Genomic DNA, 25717 nt, shown 5'->3' with positions numbered 1-25717 from the left:
AGTAGTAAGGTACAGCTGCTGCTGCTTTTTTTAGTAGGTGTTCTATTGTCTCAACCAGTGCTGAATTCACAGCAACACAGCTCAATACTGTTTTTTCCATGCTGGTTCTGAAAGTGTACTACACAGAAATGAGAGAAAAGCATCTACTCTTTTGTATGTGAGCTCGTATGAAAAAATAGTTGCTGCCCACACAGGAGCTCAGCTTGAGGAATGCTGACAAATAGGATGCAAGTCATATAATCGCCATATACTGTATATACTGCTATCTCTTGTGTACACTAACATGACAGGTTTTTCTGAAATGTCACCTGAAACCAAAGTTACACTAAAGAAACCCTCCTAAATTCAGTCTGCCTTGTTTTAGTATTGTTCATGAAGTAGTCTTAGTTATTTTCCTACTGGGTACAATGGTCAGCAACCTGCAGCGCAACAGCTTGATTTTTTTCAGGTTGCTAACCGCTGGACTAGTTCTCTTTTCTACTCACAGTGCTGTCCACCATCTGGACAAGCTCTCTTCTCAAGTTCTTAATACCAGAAGTGGCTCCCTAATGGCCCAATGCCGAATCCCTCTGGCACTACAATCCAGCAGCTCCTATGATGCACAACAGTACTTTTTGGAACAAGGCAGCCTGGTATTGATGAGGAGGAACGAGGATTCCAATATTTACAGGGAGAAGTCCATGAGCCTCAGTACTTCCTAAAAGGGTATCTTTTGCTATTTATGCAACCAAAAAAGAAAAGAAAAAGGAGCTCTATATAGAAAAAAGTCCTAATAAAGTCAACAGACCATGCTGCAGATAATGAATAGATTAAAGATCCAAATGAAAAATTAAGGGGATTTGTGATGAAAAAATAGTTTTTATTACACATATAATAAACAAACAAAGGTATTCATGTGAAATATAAATAGCAGCTAAAAAAAACTGGTGCGCTAGATGATGGATAATGCGCCAGACAGAGAAACATGCGTCTCACAGCATACCTGCATGAAAAATAAGTGGCAGGTGTTCATTACAAATACATAAAAGTCAGACCATTCGGTCTGCCAGAGGCTCTGCATAATATGTAGCCTACAAATAGATGAACCAGTAAATGGGTTAAATATAATCTAAATATTACCTTGAGTCACAGTGAGTGCCACATGCAGGGGTGCTAGTGAGATGCACAGGAGCCTCGATGCGCGTTTCACTGCCTTCGGCTTCGTCAGGAGGCGCGGTTTATTGAAAAGCAGATAGGGGATATTTATAAAGAAAGCATTGGATCCATCTGCGAATCAGCGCGCAGCCCGATTTGATGCACCACCCCATGACGGAGCGAGCCGGACGATGGGAAGCAGAATGTGCGTCATCACATCCCATCGCTATGGCAATGCCTCCAGTCTGCAACGCCATGGAAGAAGTACAGTGCATGAGCAAGTCGCGTCTGCGCAGAGAGCGGCACTATGTCTGTGTCAGAGCGGACCCGGCACGCACAGTGCATGACTGGTAGAAAACAACACCACTCCCCTCGTCACCGCGGTAACGCACCAAGCCGGCAGTGACATATCAGAAGGGCATACTTAAAATCAGTACTGCATGAATCATTAAATAAGAATATCAGTAATGCCTGATTGTATATAATAACCCTGAATTAATTAGAATAGGGTATCTAAACCCGATATAGATAAAGGTATAGCGTTTACATAGGTTATTATTAATTACTACTGCGCTGAAGCGTTGGACAGTATAAATGAAAATATATGAATAGAATCATAAAAGATAAATCAATAATGTTGAATAAAAATTTAACAAATTGGATATAGAAACAGTAATGGAATCCATAGTCATAAAGTCAATAACTTATATCATGATTACAAGTAGGCTAATAAACACAATAAATTATAATTCAGTCAGAGGAGTCCATAGGAATCTTGTAGTTGTCCATAGATTAATATCTGGTAGCGAAGATGGATTCCATATAAACAAGAAACAGGTGGGTTACAACACTGTATATTTGGGGTTAGAAAAAAACCTAAATGCAGTTTGAGGTAGGAACAGAGATCCTAATTCCAGCAATGTGTCACTTATTAGACTGTGTACTGTAGTTTCAATACAATCAGTGGCTTATCAGCAGATTATCATTGCCCGACTAGGTCTCACATGCAAGCCAGTCCAGCTAATCTGTGTAACCCCGCCCCCATCACTGATTGTCAGCTTGCTGAAACCGTGTACACAGGAAACTGTCATTCAGTGTTGTGGGTGGGGTTATGCAAAGCTCAGCATTCTGAGAACTGCTAAATCTACAGCCGAGAAAGTAGGGATTCTTTCAACACTGTACCAAGCAGCCCAGTAAGTGACACATCGCTAGAATCAGGGTCTCTGCCCCTAAATTGTGCTGCTCTCAGATTACATAGCAAAAACCTGCTGACATATTCCCTTTCACTATATAATCTGGCAAAGGATTTGGAGTTTGGTATCAGAAAAACAGTAATGATATATTAAGAAATTATTTGGAATTCAGTGTCATTGGGAAGATATTCACTGACGTTTATCAAACTGCTCGTGAGACTGTCCTTGCACTGCTGACTTCATATAAAGCTGAGCAACAATATTACCACCCTCCAACGACAGTGCTACTTAGGGATAATTAGTGGTGTCGGCAGGAGACACGTAAGTGAATTAAGCCGAGTGGAAGATTTTGCTCCATAGGTGATAACTTCAAGGACACTTTAGTCTATGTAAAAACTAAATAATAATTGAGTAATTAGAGGATAATAGTATTCTGCAGTGAAGAACTGAACCAAGAAATGAAGCGTGAAAGCGTGAGGGCTTCCTATCGAGCACTACAGACCAAGCAAGAGTTCAGACTAAGATGTCCTCTGCAGGTAAGGATCCTGGTGGCCAGAAGTGACCTCATTCCCAATACTGAAAGCTGAGTGCCATCGTCATGCCCAATAACCTAGTGACCTCATGTCCAGAATTGTTTTTTATATCCAACTACTGGCTGACAATGTCCACTACCCATGGGAGGAACTATAGCAGCTTTTCTGGACCTTACTGCCGAGTCCTTTGACAGTGCTGCCCATCACAGCGCAGATGCTGTCAGAGCGGGCGGCATTGTAGAAGGGCCTGGCAGTGACTTACAGGGGAAGGAAGCGAGGTGTCCTAGTGGCCACCTCAGCAGAAGGGTAAAGAACAGCAAAACTCATCTGCTCACCACTTCAAGGTAATAATAGTAGCTTGGACAAGTGTGTGTGGTCCTGTTCCCAGGATGTAAATTCAGTAAAGTGGATAATTCCAGTATCCGCAATTAATTTTTTTATCTGCAGTGATAAATGGGACCCCGTTCAATTTTTGGTGTAGGGCCCTGGCTCTTCTACTTTAGTACTAATTAAAAGTATTCTTAGACCCAACAACTACTAGTTGTCAAGGACCTGATCCCAGTTACCTTAATGACCATCTGGCTTCTCAATCGTAGGCTAAAATTTTCCCCACACTTGACATTTAGTAGCTGCCAATGACCCCCACCAACAGTTCCTAGCCAGTAATTGCCCAATAAAAAAATATATAAATACACACACAGAAAAAAGTATTGAACATGTCACCAATTTTCTCAAATATATTTCTAAAGTTGTAACTGACATGAAATTCTCACCAAATTTCAGTAACAACCCATCCAATTCATACAAGCAAAGGAATCAAATAGATGTCCATAAATTATGTGTAATAATAAGGAAAAAAGTATTGAACACCTGTAGAAAGATGCAGAAAGTCATGACACCAGCTGAAATCTATTAGTAATTAGAAAGCAATCCTGCCACTTGGTGAAAAATAATATCAGCTGGTTGAACTAGTGGGTTATAAAAAGGTGTGTCTCATTACCAAAGAGCCACACAAAAACATCTCATGATGGGTAAAACCGGGGAGCTTTCTCAATACATTCGCAACCTTATTGTTGCAAATCAAAATATATACACTGCTCAAAAAACTAGAGAGAACGCTTAAACAACAGAATATAACTCCAAGTAAATCAAACTTCTGTGAAATCAAACTGTCTACTTAGGAAGCAACACTGATTGGCAATCAATTTCACATGCTGTTGTGCAAATGGAATAGAAAACAGATGGAAATTATTGGCAATTATCAAGACACACTCAATAAAGGAGTGGTTCTGCAGGTGGGGACCACAGACCACATCTCAGTACCAATGCTTTCTGGCTGATGTTTTGGTCTCTTTTGAATGTTAGTTGGGCTTTCACACTGGTGGTAACATGAGACGGTCTCTACAGTTCAGGTCATCCAAGATGGCACATCAATGTGAGCTGTGGCAAAAAGGTTTGCGGTTTCTGTCAGCGTAGTGTCCAGAGACTGGAGGCGCTACCAAGAAATAGGCCAGTACACCAGGAGACGTGGAGGTGGCCGTAGGAGGGCAACAACCCAGCAGCAGGACTGCTACCTCCGCCTTTGTGCAAGAAGGAACAGGAGAAGCACTGCCAGAGCCCTGCAAAATGACCTCCAGCAGGCCACAAATGTGCATGTGTCTGCACAAACGGTTAGAAACTGACTTCATGAGGATGGTCTGAGTGCCGAACGTCCACAGATGGGGGTTGTGCTCACAGCCCAACACCTTGCAGGACGCTTGGCATTTGCCACAGAACACGAGAATTGGCAAATTCGCCACTGGTGCACTGTGCTCTTCACAGATGAAAGCAGGTTCACACTGAGCACATGTGACAGACGTGACAGTCTGGAGATGCCGTGGAGAGCGATCTGCTGCCTGCAACATCCTTCAGGATGACCAGTTTGGCAGTGGGTCAGTAATGGTGTGGGGTGGCATTTCTTTGGAGGGCCGCATAGCCCTCCATGTGCTTGTCATAGGTAGCCTGACTGCCATTAGGTACCGAGAGGAGATCCTCAGACCCCTTGTGAGACCATATGCTGGTGCGGTTGGCCCTGGGTTCCTCCTAATGCAGGACAATGCCAGACCTCATGTGGCTGGAGTGTGTCAGCAGTTCCTGCAAGATGAAGGCATTGAAGCTATGGACTGGCACGCCCGTTCCCCAGACCTAAATACAATTGAGCACATCTGGGACATCATGTCTCGCTCCATCCACCAACGGTCACGTTGCGCCACAGACTGTCCAGGAGTTGGCGGATCCTTTAGGCCAGGTTTGTGAGGAGATCTCTCAGGAGACCATCCACCACCTCATCAGGAGCACGCCCAGGCATTGTAGGGAGGTCATGCAGGCACGTGGAGGCCACACACACTACTGAGCATAATTTCCTTGTCTTGAGGCATTTCCACAGAAGTTTGGTCAGCCTGTAATTTGATTTTTCCACTTTGATTTTGAATATCCTTCCAAATCCAGACCTCCATGGGATGTTCATTTTGATTTACATTGATTACACTGGTCAACAGCATTTTTGGTGCCAAAGATATTTCATCGAATTTAGGGTATTTTTGGGGTGCTGATTCTGAATATGTCATCAGTTTTGCCAGATTGGCTCAAGTTTTTGAGATTTTTGGTATCTTATTTATAGCACTTGTTGGTAAATGCGACACATCATCTCATTAATTTCTTTGGATTAGTACTTGAACTGAGCAGTTCTCAATATAGTTTTGTGTTAATTAGTGTTCTAAAAGTTTGTTCATAGCTTGATTTTTGCACTAACTTTATGTTGTTGTCTGTTTTCCAGTGAAAAGCATGAACTCATCATGAAGAAGTTGTCTTAACGATCCAGACTCATTCTGTTACATTTGTGGTGAATATACACTGCCAAAACATAGAAGAAACATAACAGACTTCGTAAAAAAAGTGTATTTTGCCTATTTTGGGGTTATGCTTGGGGACCAAGACAAGTTTTGGGCACCACACATAGTGTGCAAAGCATGTATCGAATTATTACGAAAATGGAGCAAAGGACAAAGAAAAAGCTTCAAATTTGGTGTTCCAATGGTGTGGAGAGAGCCAAAAAATCATCATGATGACTGTTATTTATGGTAAACACAGGTACAGGCACATCTTCACAATGAGGGACAGGCCTTCTTGCAGATTCCATGTTACTCCCATTTTCGTTTCTTATGCTTATTGAATCCTTGCACTTGCACTGCACAGAAATAACAGTCATCATGATGATTTTTTGGCTCTCTCCACACCATTGGAACACCAAATTTGAAGCTTTTTCTTTGTCCTTTGCTCCATTTTCGTAATAATTCGATACATGCTTTGCACACTATGTGTGGTGCCCAAAACTTGTCTTGGTCCCCAAGCATAACCCCAAAATAGGCAAAATACACTTTTTTTACGAAGTCTGTTATGTTTCTTCTATGTTTTGGCAGTGTATATTCACCACAAATGTAACAGAATGAGTCTGGATCGTTAAGACAACTTCTTCATGATGAGTTCATGCTTTTCACTGGAAAACAGACAACAACATAAAGTTAGTGCAAAAATCAAGCTATGAACAAACTTTTAGAACACTAATTAACACAAAACTATATTGAGAACTGCTCAGTTCAAGTACTAATCCAAAGAAATTAATGAGATGATGCGTCGCATTTACCAACAAGTGCTATAAATAAGATACCAAAAATCTCAAAAACTTGAGCCAATCTGGCAAAACTGATGACATATTCAGAATCAGCACCCCAAAAATACCCCAAATTCATTAAAATATTTTGGACACCAGAAAAAAAAATTTTTTTCGTTGACCTGTGTTATTTTTATGTTTTCTTGCTCTCATCGCATGCCACTATGTAGTGAAGAATAAAGACTTGCAGTTGCGATATTTCATTCAGTGATAGCTAGGATGTGGTATCTTAGTGTTCCCTTTATTTTTTTGAGCATATATAATACGATAGACTTTACTGAGCCCCCACATTTGTCCTTTCTCATTCTCGAGTCCTCTACCAGAGGCCTGGGAGTTTGAGGGTTCTGCACAGGATCTTAGTTGTTCCGAGCATTGCGCTTTTCTGGACAGAGAGCTCAGATGTTGCTCTTGGGATCTGTTGTAGCCATTCTTCTAACTTAGGGGTCACTGCTCCAAGTGCTCCTTCACCTTCCATATCTTCTCCAGTTGTCCTTTGAGGCCCTGGTATTTCTCCAGCTTCTCATATTCCTTCTTTCTGATGTTGCTGTCACTTGGCACCTCCACATCCATTATCATTGCTGTCTTCTGATCCTTGTCTACTATCAAAATGTCTGGTTGTTTAGCCAACACCTGCTCATCCGTCTGGATCTTGAAGTCCCACAAGATTTTTGCCCTTTTATTCTACAACACTTTTTCTGGGGTCTCCCACCTGGACTTAGGGGGACTTAGCCCATATGCTGCACAGATGTTCCTGTGTACAATTCCCGCTACTTGGTTGTGACTTTCGGTAGACACTGTTTCAACTTGCATTTTGCATCCTGCCACTATGTTGGATGGTTTCTCAGGTTTCTTTGCATAGCCTGTGTTAGATTCCTGCTTCAATGGACCTGGTATTTAGGGCTTGTTCTTGTGCCGCTATGATTAATGCCTCTGTGCTGTCTCAGAATCCAGCTTTCTCCAGCCACTGGTAGGATTTCTCTATGTCAGCCACCTCCATTAACTGTCGATGGTACATCCCATGCATCGGCTTGTCTTGCCTGGCCCTTCATGTTCCTTTTCTTCCATCTAGACCTGTTGTTGCTGCCTTAGGCTTTCTTTCAGCATCTCATCTTCTGGTGCCATTCTTCTGATGTATTCCTGGATACTCCTTGTTTCATCCATGATGGTGGCTTGGATGCTTATCATGCCTCGGCCACCTTCCTTTCTGTTGGCATACAATCTTTGGGCATTAGACTTAGGGTGGAGACCTCCATGCATTGATAGGAGCTTTTGTGTCTTCACATCTGCAGCTTCCATCTCTTTTTTTGGCCAGCACACTATGCCAGCAGGGTATCTGATAACTGGTAGGGCATATGTATTGATGGCATGGATTTTATTCTTCCCATTGAGCTGGCACTTCAGGACCTGGCTTAAGCTGGGTTCACATTACGTTTAGGCAGACCATTAGATGGACTGCGTTACACCGCGGCATAACGACGCATGCCGTAAAGCGGCACGCGTTCGCGATGTGTCATCATTCAGTGAAGGAGCCTCGGACGCGGGCTGCAGCGTCTGAGGCTCCATCACCGCTAGCACAGATAAAGCATCTGCGCTAGCGGTACAACATTAACGCGATCGCGTTAATGCTATAGCGTTAACGCAGACCGTCAACGCTATGCATTGAACGGTCTGCATAACGCAATGTGAACCTGGCCTTACTCTTTGATATTTTGGACGTTGCTTCTTTCCTTGCCTCCTCACCATGGTTACCGTATCCCTATGGGATGCTAAGGTACTTGTAGCATGTCTGTACATCTGATGTGTGTCCTGCTGGTAATTTCTCTCCATTAGTCTTGACTACCTTGCCTCTCTTTATTACCAACTGGCCACACTTCTCCAGTCCGATGGACATCCCGATGTCTTCGCTGTGGATCAGTGAATAAATGACTCATTCATTTTTCTCATACAGCTTGATGTCATCCATATAGAAGAGGTGGCTGATGGTGCTTCCACTTTTGAATTTGTATCCGTAACCAGACTCTGTAATTATCTAACTGAGGAGGTTCGAGCCTATGCAGAATAGCAATGGGGACAGTGCATCACCTTGGCATATGCCGCATTTGATGGCCACTTGTGCTAGGTGTCTTGAGCTGACTTCCCCATTGAGTTTCTGAGGAAGGTTCTTAATATCCTCTTGACCATTGTAACATTGTAGCATTGTAGCATTCACAGATCCATGTGTGTGGCATTGAGTCATAGGCTTTCCTGTAGTCAATCCAGGCTGTGCTGAGATTGGTCTGTCTGGATCTTGAGTGACTGCTCTATCTACTAGGAGCTGGTGCTTAGAGCCTCTGGTGTCGGTCCCAATGCCTTTCTGAGCTAGACACATGTAATGGTTCTTATGGTTCTGTAGCGTGATGGCTATGATGCCTGACAGGAGTTTCCAAGTTGTTGTAAGTTGGGTTATTGGGCTGTAGTTGGATGGAACTGTTCCTTTGTGAGGATCCTTCATGATCAGCACTGTTCTTCCTTGTGTCAGCCAAGCTGGGTGGTGGCCTGCTTCTAGCAGTTGGTTCATCTGCTTTGCTTCATGTACTGCTGTTAATTTCTTTAACCACTAGGTGTGGATCATGTCTGGGCCAGGTTCTGTCCAGCTCTTCATGTTCTTGACCCGATGTTGGATGTCTGCTTCTGTAGTGGTGACTGGTTCTTGCTCTGGTTGACTGGTTACTGTTTCATTCTAAGATCTTGCAGCCACATTGCACTGGTGTTGTGTGTTTTTTCCTTCTGCCATATGTTCCTCCAGTATTGTTCAGTCTCTGCTATTGGAGGAATTGCTGCATTTGTGCTGTTACTCTGTAGTTGGGAGTACACTTTGGATGGTTCTTTGGAGAACAGGGCATTTATCTTCTTGGTCTCCGCTTCTCTAGTGTATCTCCCTAATCTTGCAGCGAGTGCTGTAAGCCTTTGTTTAGCAGTCTCTAGGGCTTCAGTTGGGGTCAGGCCTTTGTACTTGTCCAGCTTGGTCTTATTCTTGATCTTTTCACCCTTCTATATGCTGAGGCTGTAGCATAGATCAGTTCATTAGTTTGAGTTATGGTGGTGGTAAGTATTGATGCAAGTACTCTATTGGCATCTTCTAGCATACTATCTGGTGGTGTTTCTTTGCTGAGCCTGGCAGTCAATCTTTGACATTGATGGTATTTAGTTTATCGAAGATCTTCTGTTTCAGATCAGCTGCAGTGCTCTCTAATTGGGTCAGGATCACAGGGGGTTCCAGTAGCCCATTTATCATCAGATTGTCCTTGTTCCTCAACATCTGACACGGACCTTGTAAATCCGGGCGTCGTCCGAGCCGGCATGACTCTCTTTCTTCGTGACACTCTTATATTTAGAAGACCTCTACTGGTATATTATGTCGGGTAAGGCGGGATATGAATCCCAGTCTCCAACATTGGTGGTGTTAACTTATAACAGCTATACCAGCCACCTAAGGTACTATTATAGTTTTAGGAGCCTTGGTATATAATTTACTTTAATTTATTTTATTGAATATTTTATTTTATTGAACCCCAGTCTCCTACGTCGTAAGCTGTGCACTTAACCATTACATTATATCAGCCACTGTATATATATTCACTCTACAAAAAAAGGAGATGATTTTGTCACAGTTGTCCCTTTAAATAATCAGCAGATACTTACTCAACTGATACAACTTTTCAATTCATGATGATGAAACATATGATTTTCACATCCATTCTGTAAGAATGTATAAGACAATTTGCACTGTATTAAGCCATAATATTGTGATGTACTTAATTGTAATTGGAAATAAAGTAGTTTTATCAAATTAGTTCACCGGGAGAACATGAATGTCACCAAATCATCATGAAGGTTTGCCACTCAGATTTATTAGCAGATACGGCATATTTCTGGATGAGGGTTAGGCTGAGGCTAATAACTCGATCATTGGAGACGAGCTCGGCAATTATACTGTAAGATAGAATGGATTCTAGATTCTTCTCCATTAGCAGTCAATTTCCTTTTCTTTTTTTGCTAGAAGATATTTCTATCTTTGGTACTGAAATCACACTGCAAATTCTGATTCATATCAAATTATTGTACTTCCCCATCCCATTTTTTTTCGTTGAGAATGTTAATCGAAAATTTTACTATTGCTCTTTAATGCCAGTCGTTACATAAAATATTAATCTGCCTGTGGACACCAAAACTTTCAACTTGACCCTATTATTCAATCAAAAAGTGTTTTTTTTTCTCTCATTTGTTTTATGAAAATGTATTCATGGCTAACGAATGGAAGGTTCTGCCTTTCTTTTTTTTTCTTTTACTTTTTTTTACTTTGTTTTAAAATCTCATAGCTCCAAGCCATTTAATATTTCTTTCACGGTGAGAAACATTGACTGTGACATTTGGGCAAAGGTGGAAACTATGCAAAGTGTTCTGATTAGCTTCATCAACAGTCTATTCTAGATATTCATGTAGCTAGTAAGAAAAGGAAGAATAATCCTGGAGAACAAAGAATTTGCAGCCAACGCTATTATTTTTACTGGGATCTTGTCATGAACATAACCCCTTTTTCTAGAGGGTAGAATAGCCCCCTCTCAGTCAATACACAAAGCTGCTGGAAAAGAGAAGCACTTGCACAACAGACCTGAGTGATCAATGTGTCCAACATGTAGTATTTTAATAGCCAGCATATAATATTGGAGAATGCATGGCTGGTCGCAGCTTCCCAGTTAAAGTTTTCATTTAAAAAGGGTGTCCTAATGAGAAATCCCCTTAAAATAGCCAGTATTATTGAGAATCAATAGTTTGCTTAGGAATTTTTTTTTCTGCCATGGTCAATGACTTCAAAGACTGCAAAAGAAAATGTAGGGAAGAACTTGATGGACAAATGTGCAAAGATAGGGCAGTACCGAAAGGAAGAAGATGTGGGGTAAGAGTGATGGTGGACCTCCCCAACTCTGTAAGGGTTGTGTAAGGACACAACTCCTGTAGAAGCCCGATGTGCCATTGTTGCAATTCTGTGTCTGCAATAGAGTATTGTATAGTGTACAGTATCACGATGTACGGGATGTGCTCAAGGAAAGGATGAGATCCAGAGAATACAAATAAGGTTCGTTATTCGCTCTAACCCGTTCCAGCGCCTTCCTCAAGGTGAGAATCTTGGGGGGGTTTTTTATGTTGAGAGATGTGCTGAAACACGTTGGTGTGAATGAAAAAAAATCTTGCTTATACTTTCCGGAATCTCATGTTTTCTATAAGCACATCCCGTACATCCTGATAATCTCCACTTTGCCTAGAGCAAATCTACAGTCATCGGATTGCATTGATAATACTATTTTTTCTCTATAGATTAGTGCTTCCCAACTTTAGTCATGAAATATTCACTGGTACATCGGACATGTATGGTTTATCTCCTATGATCAGGCGTGTTGAAATCCAGCACGCCCAACCCATCTTTCTCCAGGCATTTGCCATTGGTGGTGACTGTGATGAGCGATCATGCTTTGATAAGGCGTTATCACATGCTCGAGTCATAATTGAGTGTCTTCGGCGTGCTTGATGAATACGTTCGGGTCCCCGCAGTTGGTTGTCTCGTGACTTTTACACATGCGGGGATTGTCTAACGACCACGAGACATGCAGCCCCAGGGACTCAAACATATTTTTTGAGAACGCCGAAGACACTCAGTTGGCACCCAAGCATGTTCGGATAACGCCTAATCCCTGAACGTTGGCTCATCACTAGTGGTGACACCGAGGACATCCTCATACACAGATGGATGACCAATTTTAAAATTGGTGGGATAGGCCATTGTTCATTTAACAGGTATGGACAATATAGGACAAATACGTTAAAGTGGGACCTAAATTGAGGTTTTATAGTGCATCCTGGAGGACAATGGCTAGATTTGATCAGCTGTTCGCATATTCTTTGCTGACCTAAGTACTTAAATTAGGGTATGTAGGTTTTTAATACATACCACCTATTGATTTTGGTGCACAAAACCAAGTCATAAATGGTTTAAATATGTCATTAAGATGAGCAGAAAGCTAAAAAATGTATAGAAAACTCTGCTTACTCTACACTCCAGGACTTCTAAACATGTGTATACCTATAGCTGTATTAGAAAAGTAAATCCAAGATCTTTAGTAAAGATTTCTGAGTGATTAGTTTGAAAAATTGAAAAAAGTACATTTAGAAATTTGTATTTACCCAATCTCTACCTGTGTTCTTTACCCTTTAATTATCTCCCATTAACTAATACAAGAAAGACATTTTAATTTTATTAATCATTTTGTAAGTTCCTCTGCCCAGACTCTAGACTGTGTGATGGAAATATTTAAAAATGCATGAGCCTTCTCTAGATCTTGTGAAGTCCTCGGAATTTTTCCTGCGAAATTAATATTTGTAGATGTTTCATCAAACAAATTAATTGCCAACTGACATTATCTCGCATGACGAAAAAAAAATATTATGACAGGTTATCTGCAGCCGGAGCCTTTGACTGTTCATGTACTTCACTGCATGTGAAAACATTCATAGGTTCACTTACTTTTTGATGTGAACACTTGATTCTACCTTTTATCTTCTATACTTGCATAAGTCCAGCCAGTTTTCACATGTGTCTTTCCATGTTTATAGGCTTCCACCAATAGGAAGCAAGTTGAAAACATAGCAAAGAAGAGGCTTGACTCATTGATGAAGGAATCCAAAATCCGGGACTGTGAGGACCCCAACAATTTTACAGTCACTACAATGCCACCCACTGGGAAAATTGTCCAGAAAGCAGAATTAAAGAAGGTGCAATACTCTGGTTTCCATATTTTTTGCAGAATATGTGAAGGAATCTGTCCCACAGAATGTTGGAAATTTTCTTTTTCCCAAATTTCTATAAGTTATCATGGGGTCTTATGCTTGACTACAAGAAGAAACTTTTGAGATGAAAGTCAGAATTGTAATTGCCCCTTACACTATTCTGCAATCTAACTGTCTGGTCCAGAAGGGGATTGGAGAACATACTGGACAAGAAGCAATATATTTACGGTGGGGAAAAAAAAGTATTTAGTCAGCCACCAATTGTGCAAGTTCTCCCACTTAAAAAGATGAGAGAGGCCTGTAATTGACATCATAGGTAGACCACAACTATGAGAGGCAAAATGAGATAACAAATCCAAAAAATCACCTTGTCTGATTTGGCAAAATTTATTTTGCAAATTATGGTGGAAAATAAATATTTGGTCACCTAAAAACATGCAAGATTTCTGGCTTTCACAGACCTGTAACTTTTTCTTTAAGAGGCTCCTCTGTCCTCCACTCATTACCTGTAGTAAATGGCACCTATTTTTGAACTTATCAGTAGAGGTGAGCGACTTTGCCTTTTTTTAGGGTCGAGTCGGGTTTCATGAAACCCGACATTCTCAAAAGTCGAGTCGAACGAAATCGGCCGACTATCGGGAAAAGTCGAAGTTCCGACTGAAACATGAATCCCAATGCAAGTCAATGGGGACGCAAAGTCGGCAGGGAGTGGAGGACAGTAAACACACCTACATGCCGGACCGCTTTTTTAAAGTGCGCAAAAACTCTCTCTCTCTCCGGATGCTGCACATGTCATCTCGTTGCCCATAGTGTACGTCCTTGCTCAGTGGCTAAAAAAAGTCACTTGCAAGCATTCTGGGAAATGCGACTTTGGCGCTCGTTTGCCGAGCGCATGGCCAACTTCACGCTGTGGTCGGGTTTCGGTCGGCGAAACCCGGCTTTGCCATAAGTGGGCGACTTATGAATCTGGCCGACCTGTTTCGCTCAACTCTAGTTATCAGTATTAAAGACACCTGTCCACAACCTCAAACAGTCACACTCCAAATTCCACTATGGTGAAGACCAAAGAGCTGTTGAAGGACACCAGAAACAAAATAGTAGCCCTGCACCAGCCTGAGAAAACTGAATCTGCAATAGGCAAGCAGCTTAGTGTGATTAAATCAACTGTGGGAGCAATAATAAGAAAATGGAAGACATACAAGACCACTGATAATCTCCCTCGATCTGGGGTTCCACGCAAGATCTCACCCCGTGGGGTCAAAGTGATCACAAGAACGGTGAGCAAAAATCCCAGAACCACACGGGGGGACATAGTGAATAACCTGCATATAGATGTGACCACCATAACAAAAGCTACCATCAGTAACACACTACGCCGCCAGGGACTCAGATCCTGCAGTGCCAGGTGTATCCCCTGCTTAATCCAGTACATGTAGGGGCCCATCTAAAGTTTGCTAGAGAGCATTTGGATTAAACCAAAGTAGAACAGTTGGTAGAAACAAAACTCGTCCTGTTTGGAGGAGACAGAATGCTGAGTTGCATCCAAAGAACACCATTCCTACTGTGAAGCAAGGGAGAGGTAACATCATGCTTTGGGGCTGTTTCTCTGCAAAGGGACCAGGACGACTGATCCGTGTACATGAAAGAATGAATGGGGCCTGTGTCGTGAGATTTTGAGTGCAAACCTCCTTCCATCAGCAAAGGCATTGAAGATGAAACATGGATGGTCTTTCAGCATGATAATGATCCCAAGCACAATGCCATGGCAACGAAGTAGTGGCTTTGTAAGAAGCATATGAATGTTCTGGAGCGTCCTAGCCAGTCTCCAAATCTCAATCCCATAGAAATCCTTTGGAGGGATTTGAAAATCCGTGTTGCCCAGCGACAGGCCCAAAACATCACTGCTCTAGAGGAGATCTGCATGGAGGAATGGGCCAACATACCACCAACAGTGTGTGCCAACCTTGTGAAGACTTACAGAAAATGTTTGACCTCTGTCATTGCCAACAAAGGATATATAACAAAATATTGAGATGAACTTGAAATGAATATTTGAATGAATATTGAAATAACCAAATACTTATTTTCCACCATAAGTTGCAAAATAAATCTTTCCAAATCAGACAAAGATTCTGGATTTGTTTTCGCATTTTGACTCTCACAGTTGTGGTCTACCTATGATGTCAATTACAGGCCTCGCTCATCTTTTTAAGTGGGAGAACTTGCACAATTGGTGGCTGACTAAATACTTTTTCCCCCCACTGTAGTACCGTGCAAATGTTGGAAAAGTGCTGCAATGTAAGAATGCTTGAAAAAAAATATTTTTATCAATTAACAAAATTCAAAGTGAAAGAACAAAAAAAAATCTAACCGCCCTTTGTCTTCATCAATTCTACAGTTATCGTAGGAACTCGGCAGTGAGATTTTTCCAAACATTTTGGAAGACTATCCACAGATCTTCTGTGGATGTTGCTTTTGTAATCTTTCTAGTTCTTTATGCAATATTGACTGGATGATGATGATATCAGGGCTCTGTGGGAGCCATATTATCACTTCCAAGACTCCTTGACATTTTTTACCCTGACGATATTTCTTAATAGCATCGGCTGTATATTTGGGATTGTTGTCCTGCGACAGAATAAATTTGGAGCCAATCTAATGGTTTTGTATGATGGATAAGTAAGTATCAGTCTGTATTTCTCAGCATTGAGGAAACCATTAAGCTTGACTGAATGCTCATCTCAATTTAGTGAAATGCAACCAAAAATTGCCAGGACCCTCCACCATGATTTATTGTTCCTGCAGACACTAATTTTTGCGCAGCTCTCTAGCTTTTTGGTGTTACAGTCAAATATTTAACATTTTAACTCCTCAGCCAAGAACACCTGTTAGACATTTTCCTACAACCCTTTTCTAATACTTTCAAGCAAAGTTGAGTCACTTCCATGTTAAAGGTTTAGTTTCTGCCCAAAATTATTCAATGAAGAATGCTTCTGCCCAGACTTCTACGTGTAGCAGATGGGTGTAACTGGGTCCCACTGGTTGCTGCCAGTTCTAAGCTGATGATAGTGCTGGACAACTTATTATTTTGAAGGGATGTAATCACGATATGTCTTTCATCTGCTGCACTAAGTTTCCTTGGTCGACCACTCTGTCTATGATCCTCAACGTTCCCGATTTCTTGGTGTCCTCAAGTACTGAGAAATACAGGCAGATACTTATCCATAAAGCAAAAAAAATCAGTGAAGCATTTTATTGACTCCAAATTTATTCTGCAGAAATAGAATTGCCCCAAATATCCAGCCAATGTCATCAAGAATTCTCTTGTGTATAAACAAGAACATTGAGTCCTGGAAGTGATAATTTGGCCCTACAGAGCCCTGATCTCAACATCATCCAGTCTGTCAGGGATTATACAAAGAGACAGAAGGATTTGCACAAGTCTCTTCCACAGGAGATCTGTGGTTAGTTCTCCAAGATGTTTAGAACAGCCTCATGCCAAGTTCCTTCAAAAACCGCGTGTAAGTACAAGTACCGAAAAGAAGTGATGAAGTCAAAGTTGGGGGTCACAGCAAATATTGATGCAATTTAGATTTCGCTATCTTGTTCACTCACTTTGCATTTTATTTTATTAATTGGTAAAAATAATCTATTAACACTTCTATTTTTCAAAGCTTCTTAATTTGCAGCATTTTGCCTACCTCCCTCAGTCTTCTGCTCAGTGCTGTATGATGTCAATTGACAGACAAATGATTGCACAATACCAGTAATTTGTGTTTTGAAGTATCAAAAAAAGTATCGGTCATCAAATGTCCTGAATGTCCCCAAACTACCACCATAATTGTTACATAGGGTTGTAATTCTGAAAAAGTCACTCTCCAAAATGGTCCTTGAAGTATAAAAAAATATTTTGGAATATGTTATAAAGTAGTGCACACTACATATTAAGTATCATCGGGACGGTCCCAGTCTCCTGTCGAGTTCTGCTGTGCTGGCATTACGAGTCCATTCTGTTAGCATACAATTTATATGCAGTGAAGCGAATGCCCCGACTACATGACTCCAAAGGAGACTTGTGGTTTAAGACCAGACAACTCTTTTCGCAGACATAAAATAAATTCACAGTGAATTCTTCAAACAAGTATAGAAGACATCCATAATTATAGCTCTACCTATATTTGTGAATGCTCAATGTAGCATTTTGTATCCAAAATCCACCGTTTTTCGAGTATGTGTATATGTGTACTGTGTGTGTCATATCTTTTAAGATATTTGTTTAAAAACTAATTACTTATAATGTATTTTACAGAAATGTAACTCCGGATCTCCAATTGAAAGATCTACGGTAAGAAATTAAGTTTCAAGTTAGTGGGTCAAATGTGCTTCTTTAAAGTGGTATTTTCGGGAAAAGATATGTCTTCACTTTATGCCCTGGAATGCGAAGACCCCCAATGATAGCACAATTTCTATTATCCTGGGTCCATAAAATTCTACTTATCATACTCTGTAGTCTTTTTTTTTTTTTTTTAATTTATCACTTTCGTTTTCCACAATTTGGTCATCACTGAGGTCCGTAAAGTGGGGCATCCTTATCTAGATATTTACCACACAATAAAAAAAAGCTGAAATCAACCTGATTATGGAAAACAGACTGAATTCATTATTATATAGATCTTTTAGACTTGAGTCTGATGCTGTACTTGCTTTAAAAATCTACGATAGAATGGTTGGAAAATCCTGAAATAAAAAAAAAAACATTTTATATGTCCAGTTGAAGAGAGAGAGAACTCATGAATCTTACAGAATTCAGTCCCCACAGCTGCAGCTTGTACTGAGCAGTGACAGATCACAGCAGGGAGGTGGTACACTGAGGCACTCTCACTCATGATAGGTGGGTGGAGATTCAGCAGCAACGGGGAGGAGGAACGCTAAGAAGCCGTCAATCGGGCTAGGTGGGTGCAGTTTGTGTTTAACTTAAATAGTTATACAGCAATTCTGACATGGATTTCCAAAGTAAGTACACCAGCTGGACCTATTAAGTAATATATGCTCCCAACTGATTGCCAGAATTGGGGATGTGCCCCACTGGATGAATGGATCCCTTTAAATATCCCTTTAAGTGTACAGATTATCTCTGTTGGTCAATTTTAATGAATTTAGAAGGAGAATATTGATCTGTACACAGAATATAATATGTTTTTCTGCACATTATTCTGGGTGTTGGGAAGAGCCAGTCATAAATTAATTTGGACCTGGTGCCAGAGCAGCGGAGGATGCAGGGGAGGAGTGCTCTGTAATCACAGTCCATCTTAAAATATAATGAGACTTGGAGCAGAAGAAGTTTATAGCTAATTTAACTAATTTGGTTTCATAGCACTAATGGTTGTCTTTGTCCTTTTCTCTTAATGATGACAAATGCTTTGTGTCTGCCGTATTTTCCATCGCCCTTCGGAACGCTCCCGGCTCGTGGCGGTGGACTGGAGTGCAGCGATACGTTCGGCCTTTTATTGCGGCTGCCTGTAAACACTGTATCTCTTCCCCTCAGCCTCCGCATTACACGCTCATTTGTGAATGAAGCAATGGCCGTGTTAATAAAAGTTTCAAAGTGAGCGCTTAATGGAGAACGCGGAAGAAAAGGCTGGAATTGTACGAAGCTCTATTATTATTTGGGGATTGTTTTCTAATGGTGCTTTCAAGTTGTAAATCTAAGAAACCTGAAAGGGAAAAGCTTTTATCTAGGAACAGAGATATGTTTATGCAAAAGACATTTTTCTTTAATTGGAGAATGGGGGTTGTAACAAGTCATGGCCTGAAAGTAAAGAGTAGCTTTAAGCACAACGGAATTTTTTTTCATAGTGGATTTTGCCATGAATCGGTTTTACTGTGAATTTGCCCCAGATCTTACTCTTTGCTTTGCAAATATTGCATGTAAATACTTTTATGCCGAAACGAGACAAAAGCATTCTAGAAGTTATATGTTTATTGGCTAATCAGGTTATCAAAAAAGTTTAGCCAAGATTATTATTTATTTTTTTTTTTAACTGTAAACCAACAGGCAGGTACTTGCTGACAACCTGCCTGTTGTGCTCTGTGCCGATCTCTGCCGGCACAAAGCAGTTACAGACCATCTACCAGCAAATTCAGTGGATTCCGCTGATGTCACGGTGACAGAGAAGCTGCTTCTCCTCCGTTCCATTGATTGAGCGGGACTGCTGACGTCATGCTGATTGACAGCCGGCTCACCGCTTCCTAACTGCAGAGAGCCGACTGTCAATCAGCATGACATCAGCAGTCACTTTCCGTTGACAGAGCAGCTCAGAAGAAGAGGAGCTGCCATGTTGACAATGAGCAGCTGGAACGCCGCCAGGAGAGGTGGGTGACCGTACTGAGCCGGCGCCAGTTAGAACAGGCAGGTAGATGCCTTTGTTAGGCCTGTTTCACACTTCCGTTTTTGACCATCAGTCAAAATCCGCCGCTTTGCAAAAAAAACAGATCCGCCATTTTTTTTGGCGGATCCGTTTTTTTCCCCATTGATTTGCATTACCGGCGGATGGCCATCCGTTGGATCCGTTTTTTTGCTGATCCGTCAATTTTTTTTGCGTCCACCGACATGCCTGGACGGACCATGCAACTTTTTTTTGCTGCAGGATCCGCATTTTATAGTGCGCATGCCCGGAGGAAGGAAGTCAGCCGGAAATTTAACTCTAAAATCATTTCTGGCGGACGGAAAAAATTCTCTCTCTCTCTCTTTCTCTCTCTCTCTCTCTTTCTCTCTCTCTTTCTCTTTCTCTTTCTCTCTTTCTCTCTCTCTCTCTTTCTCTCTCTCTCTTTCTCTCTTTCTCTCTCTCTTTCTCTCTCTCTTTCTCTCTCTCTTTCTCTCTTTCTCTCTCTCTCTCTTTCTCTCTCTCTCTTTTTCTCTCTCTCTCTCTCTCTCTCTCTTTTTCTTTCTCTCTCTCTTTCTCTCTCTCTCTTTTTCTCTCTCCTTCCCGGGCTGCGGTTCCTTTAAAATTATTCATTCATCGGATCCGTCAAAAACACGGTCCGGTGGCATCAGTTCACATGAGTTGGCAACGGATCCGCTTTCCGCCATTTTGGCGGATTTTAACTGACGCAAAAAAAACTGAAGTGTGAAACAGGCCTTAGCATTTTTTAGGCCTATAGTTAAAAAAAAAAAAAAAAAAACGTCCTGGAAAACCCTAAGTATTTACATGGATTTTTCTCACTAACCTGATACCACAATATCATTTTTTTATTGTACATCCTTGACAATTGTGAAAATGTGCAGCATTAATTGAAGCAACTGTTTTAAACTCCAGGCCACAGGTCAGATTTGCGCAGGAATTTTTTTTTACAGGATGGGGTAAGTTTTGATAAAATCATATCCACTTTCCTCCTCTTGTAATACCCTGCTGATTTTTGGCCTAAGGATATGTACACCCAGGACTAAAAAATGCAGGCTATTTTTCATTGCTTTCTTTATTTTTTTTATTTTACAGCGGGACTTGAACCTGTGATAACTTGTACAGTAGACTGCAGTACTGCATTGTAAAGTTCCCTTTCTCCTATGTAGAAAATAAAATAAAATCCAGCACTCTTTACAGTTGCAAGAAATATTTTAACTTTAATCAGAATTGCAATCCAACAAAAGAAATCAGTGATGTTTCGCTCAACAAAACCTTCTTCAGACAGATTGCAGACAGTATAGTGTATGTGTCATAGGGATATGCGGCCCAGGAGAAATGTGTATATCCCTATACCACATGGCACTATTCCACATAGTATATGGTCTACAATCCGTCTGAAGAAGGTCTTGTTGAGCGAAACATCACTGATTTTGTTTGTTCTGAATATATTCTAAATACTTCTTGCAACTGCAAAGCGTGCCAGGTTCCATTTTCTTTTCTGAATACATGGGGTAGTTTCCTGTCCGTGTCCTTATACAGAGTGACTTATAGCTCTGTGATATATACTGTCTCCTATGAAGCCTGGGCACAGGATGAGCTTCATAGCTGTACAAAGATGGCAGACACAGTGACCTTCAAGTAGGCCCCTGGCTTCAAGGATGATGCTATTGGCATCTCAGTTGGGCTTCAAAGGGGTTATTTGCTGTAAATGGAGCTAGACTGACTCTAGTTAGACTCTGGCGCTGGCTGTACATCAGTGCCAGCACCCATGCTGTATGAAGGAGATTAGTCATTGAGCCCACTCCATACAGTGTGGGCCCCCTGATCACAGTGGACCACGGCTTAGATGGGGGTTGGTTCACAATTTGACTTGATCAGTGAGAAATGTGACTTAGACTGGAATAGTGTATGGTAACAGGTTGGAGCGTTGCTATTCCCATCGTTTGGTTTCTTAGAAGTGTAATGAAGTGCGATCTGCAGAACTCAATGACTCTCATGTGCTGAGTAATTCAGACCCTGAGGTCCTCTACTCATTTGCAGCAAATGAAATTCAGCGTTGGCCACGGCAATTTGCACATTATATTACTCCAGATAACACATCACATGATGGCTGATGATCACCGTCCTCACATTTATTGAATATAGTAGTGTTACATCTTGTAAGGATTGTGCAGCCTGGAATGAAAAAGGTATTTATATCTAATATTAGAGTATGGAGCACAACCTCAAAATCTATCAATGCTGAGACCTCACATGACCAAGTACTAGGGAAAATACTGACCTAAAAATGAATATAACTGGATAATATATTTTACCAAGCCACTTTTATTTACCGTATTTTTTTCCCTTTTTAAAGCACCATTTTTTTCTTCTACTAACAGTTTATCTAGTTAAAGCAAAAGGCCGGTGTCGCGCTTGTGAGAAAATCACACAAGTCTCTCGTCTCAATACCCGGCACTGCCGCCGGCGCTCAAACTGGAGCATTCTGCTGCATATAAATACATGCAGCCGCACACTCTGGTCCCGAGTGCTGGCGGCAGTGCCGGGTATTGAGAGGTGAGACTTGTGCGAGTTCCTCGTAAGTGACCCCAGCATTATACTGATAAATGTTCTAAAAAAAAAACAAAAAATATTTCCACAAAATTCTCTAAGGAGCATCTCTATATGATAGTGTGAACACAGCAGCAAGTATCCAATTACCCTACAGCACTCCTACAGGAAGAATTAAGAATTATATGTGGCCTTAAAGGGAATCTGTATGTATTGTGATCTGTGAATATCACAGATCCCGTAGAGTTGCTGCGTGTGTGCACTGAAATAGCCTCTCGTGCTTGCGACACAGTTGGGCAAAGCATAAAATCAGTATTGCACATGCACCAGCATTTTTTATTACGTTCTATGCCCCAGAACACACAAGACTTCCGGGGCACAGAACGTAATGAAAAATGCCCGCACATGCGCAATACTGATTCTTTGCTTATCCACAGTTGGGCAAAGCATACTGCACAAGCACAAGAGGCCATTTCTATGCGCACGTGCGGCAACTGTACGTGAACACAGGAATGACCAGAAAGAAATGCGTAGAACAAGACAGGAGGGGGGAGAGAAGGAGAATAAGCCCCGCCCATCGGACCGGACCGAGATTTAAATAAACCGCAGCAGGAATAAATTTATTTATGCATCAAAGGTGGGGAGTCAGGGGGTATCTGCTATAATACACTAAAGTGACACTAAGTGACACTAAATTGAATGATATTTTTACATCATATCACAAAAATGGGTGACAGATTCCCTTTAAAGAAGTCAGTGGGCTGCACATGGAACTCAAGACATTGGGGCAGATTTATTTAAAATTTTCTAAAGGAATATTTTTTTTCTTGCTCGTATAAACTAAAGCAGCTTTCATTTTGGTGAATCCGTTTGGGAAAATTAAACCTGAACTCTTGACACTTAAGAAAATAAAGACAGTGTTTCTTTTACAACGTTTTGATAGGTGAGGTGCAATTTTCTTTTTGTAGCACCTCACCACTTTAGCTACTACACAGGTGTGGACTGGGGCTGAAATTCAGCCCTGGCATTTGAAATAGCACAGGCCCATGCTGGCCCTGTCCCCAAGCACCAGATGGGATATATTACTAATATTACCATGGATGGAGGAAAAGAAGATTTACTACAAGACCAATATTTCTAATGATACCCATGGCCTGCTGGAGTGAGTGATAAAGTCAGCGACTTGGTACTCCGTCACAACTCTTAACAGTATGGGTGTCTTGAGAACACCGATTTTGTTACCAACGTAGCAGACAAGGCAACCCATGACCAGACAGGCCCCTCTGGTATTTGCCAGAATTGCCAGATGGCCAGTCCAGCCCTGCTACTACTTGAGTCTACTAGGACATAGTCCATCCCCTGAAAAGCAAACCCATGTTGTTACACCAAAAATGTGATCTGTCACTGCACAGAACATGTTTTCTCCAGAGTCCGCAGGTGGTGGCTTTACACCACTACATCCAACATTCTGCATTGTGCTTGGCCAATGTAAGGCTGCATGCAACTGCTCGGTCATGGGAAACCATTTTTTTTTTTTTACCATTTCTTAATAACTTAAAAACTGAGCACTTAAACATCCTACTTTTTACCTGAATAAAAAGCAAATATATATTTTTCCATGTGTATACCACTGTTCAGTTGGGAGGGGTATATACAATTTCTTACATTGATTGGGGGCAGCTTGATGCAGCTGGACCCTCCTGAGCCACTGTGTGTGTATTGGAGACTAGGGAAGCTTAGCCACATGAACAGCTGTTTCCTCCACTGTACAAATAGACCTCTAATATTTGACCATGACCATTATTAAAGGTTTTACAGACTGATACAAAAGGGGAGGTCTTCAGTGATATAACTAGAGTCTGCTGGGACGCAGTGCAGAATTTGGACCTGGGTCCCCACCTGCATGTTGGTCAGACATATGTGTTCTTGTAGTGTTCTAGATACTATAAAGACATGTGTTCACCCTTTATATAGTGATGTCCCACGTCCTGTCCCCTTTCTGTACTAATGTCCCTAGTCTTGGCACCTTACTGTAATAATATCCCCATCCTGGTACATCATTTCCATGCACTGACTGTGATGGGCATGCTGACTTAAGCCTGCTGGCCTTTGATTCTCCAGTGGCAAATATTGTGCACTAGCTAAAGAGCCCAGCGTTGCCTGGGCATAGTAACTAGCTGTGGTTGGTTATAACAAATTATAATGATTATATCTATATATACAGTGTGGGCCATTTATGTGGATACACCTAAATAAAATGGGAATGGTTGGTGATATCAACTTCCTGTTTGTGGCACATTAGTATATGGGACAGGGGAAACTTTTCAAGATGGGTGGTGACCATGGCAGCCATTTTGAAGTCTGCCTTTTTGGATCCAACTTTATTTTTTCCAATGGGAAGAGGGTTACATGATCAAACGTATTGTGAATTTCACAAGAAAAACAATGGTGTGCTTGATTTTAACGTAACTTTATTCTTTCATGAGTTATTTATAAGTTTATGACCACTTATAAAATGTGTTCAAACTGCTGGCCATTGTGTTGGATTGTCAATGCAACCCTTTTCTCATACTCTGGACACACTGATAGCAACACCGCAGAAGAAATGCTAGCAGTGTCAGGATCCTGTCGGTGCCAGCGTGCAGCCTCCACTGAGCAGGGACTCACCTGCACTGTAGGGGGTCTGGGGTCAGGTACAGCTGGAAGGTACAGATACACAGGACCTGTGGACGCTGAAGTTTAGCAAGCAGTCACAGGACCTACGGTCCTGTGACTGCAAGGGGGCGGGGCTTAGAGTCCTGCTTTCAGAGATGGCAGGACACTAACAGAAATACTCAGTCAGGCAAAATGGAGGTCATACACAGAGATATCAGTAAAGTACCAGGAATGAAACAGAACGGATAGTCAGGGCCAAGCAGAAGTCAAAACCAAACAGACATAGAAGGTACCAAGCAGAATCCAAAGCAATATCCAGAGAACAGACCAAGTCATACACAGAGAATCAAGCAACCAGAACACAGCACAAACACACTCAGGGGTCACCACACAATGCCAAGAGCAAAAGTATAACTGACGGGGATGGGAGCGTCCTGAGGCTATAAGAAGCCTCTCCCAGAACAAGGGAGAGGCCACAATCATAGCCCCATGTGTGCAGGTAAGCCTGCACTGGGATCACAACCTTTAACCCCAGAACTGCCAGTTATCTGCACTGGTTCCAGACATTAACCACACGTGTGCGAGTCAAACCCGCACTGAGATCATGACAGTACCCCCCTATCAACGGGGGGCCTCTGGACCCCCCTGGCTTGCCCAGGTACTTAGCATGGAAAGCCCGCACCAGGCGATCAGCATGTATCAACCGGGCCGGTACCC

At 41.7% G+C, this 25717-nt stretch overlaps 1 protein-coding gene across 1 annotated transcript in view; it reads left to right on the top strand.

Annotated features, from left to right (window-relative positions):
* PLCH2 (phospholipase C eta 2) overlaps positions 1-25717 on the top strand; it is an 891775-nt gene that overhangs the window by 750306 nt on the left and 115752 nt on the right. Inside the window, exons 13-14 of the mRNA XM_073585390.1 lie at positions 13218-13376; positions 17701-17736. Of these exons, the coding sequence (XP_073441491.1) occupies positions 13218-13376; positions 17701-17736 (195 nt within the window). The remainder of the gene's footprint in view (positions 1-13217; positions 13377-17700; positions 17737-25717) is intronic.

The sequence above is a fragment of the Dendrobates tinctorius genome, unplaced genomic scaffold (assembly GCF_039654945.1).
Source record: "Dendrobates tinctorius isolate UK_male_01 unplaced genomic scaffold, ASM3965494v1 ptg000086l, whole genome shotgun sequence".
NCBI classification, from domain to species: Eukaryota; Metazoa; Chordata; class Amphibia; order Anura; family Dendrobatidae; genus Dendrobates; species Dendrobates tinctorius.
Note: the sequence above shows the minus strand (reverse complement) of the source record. Positions and strands in the feature narration are given on the sequence as shown.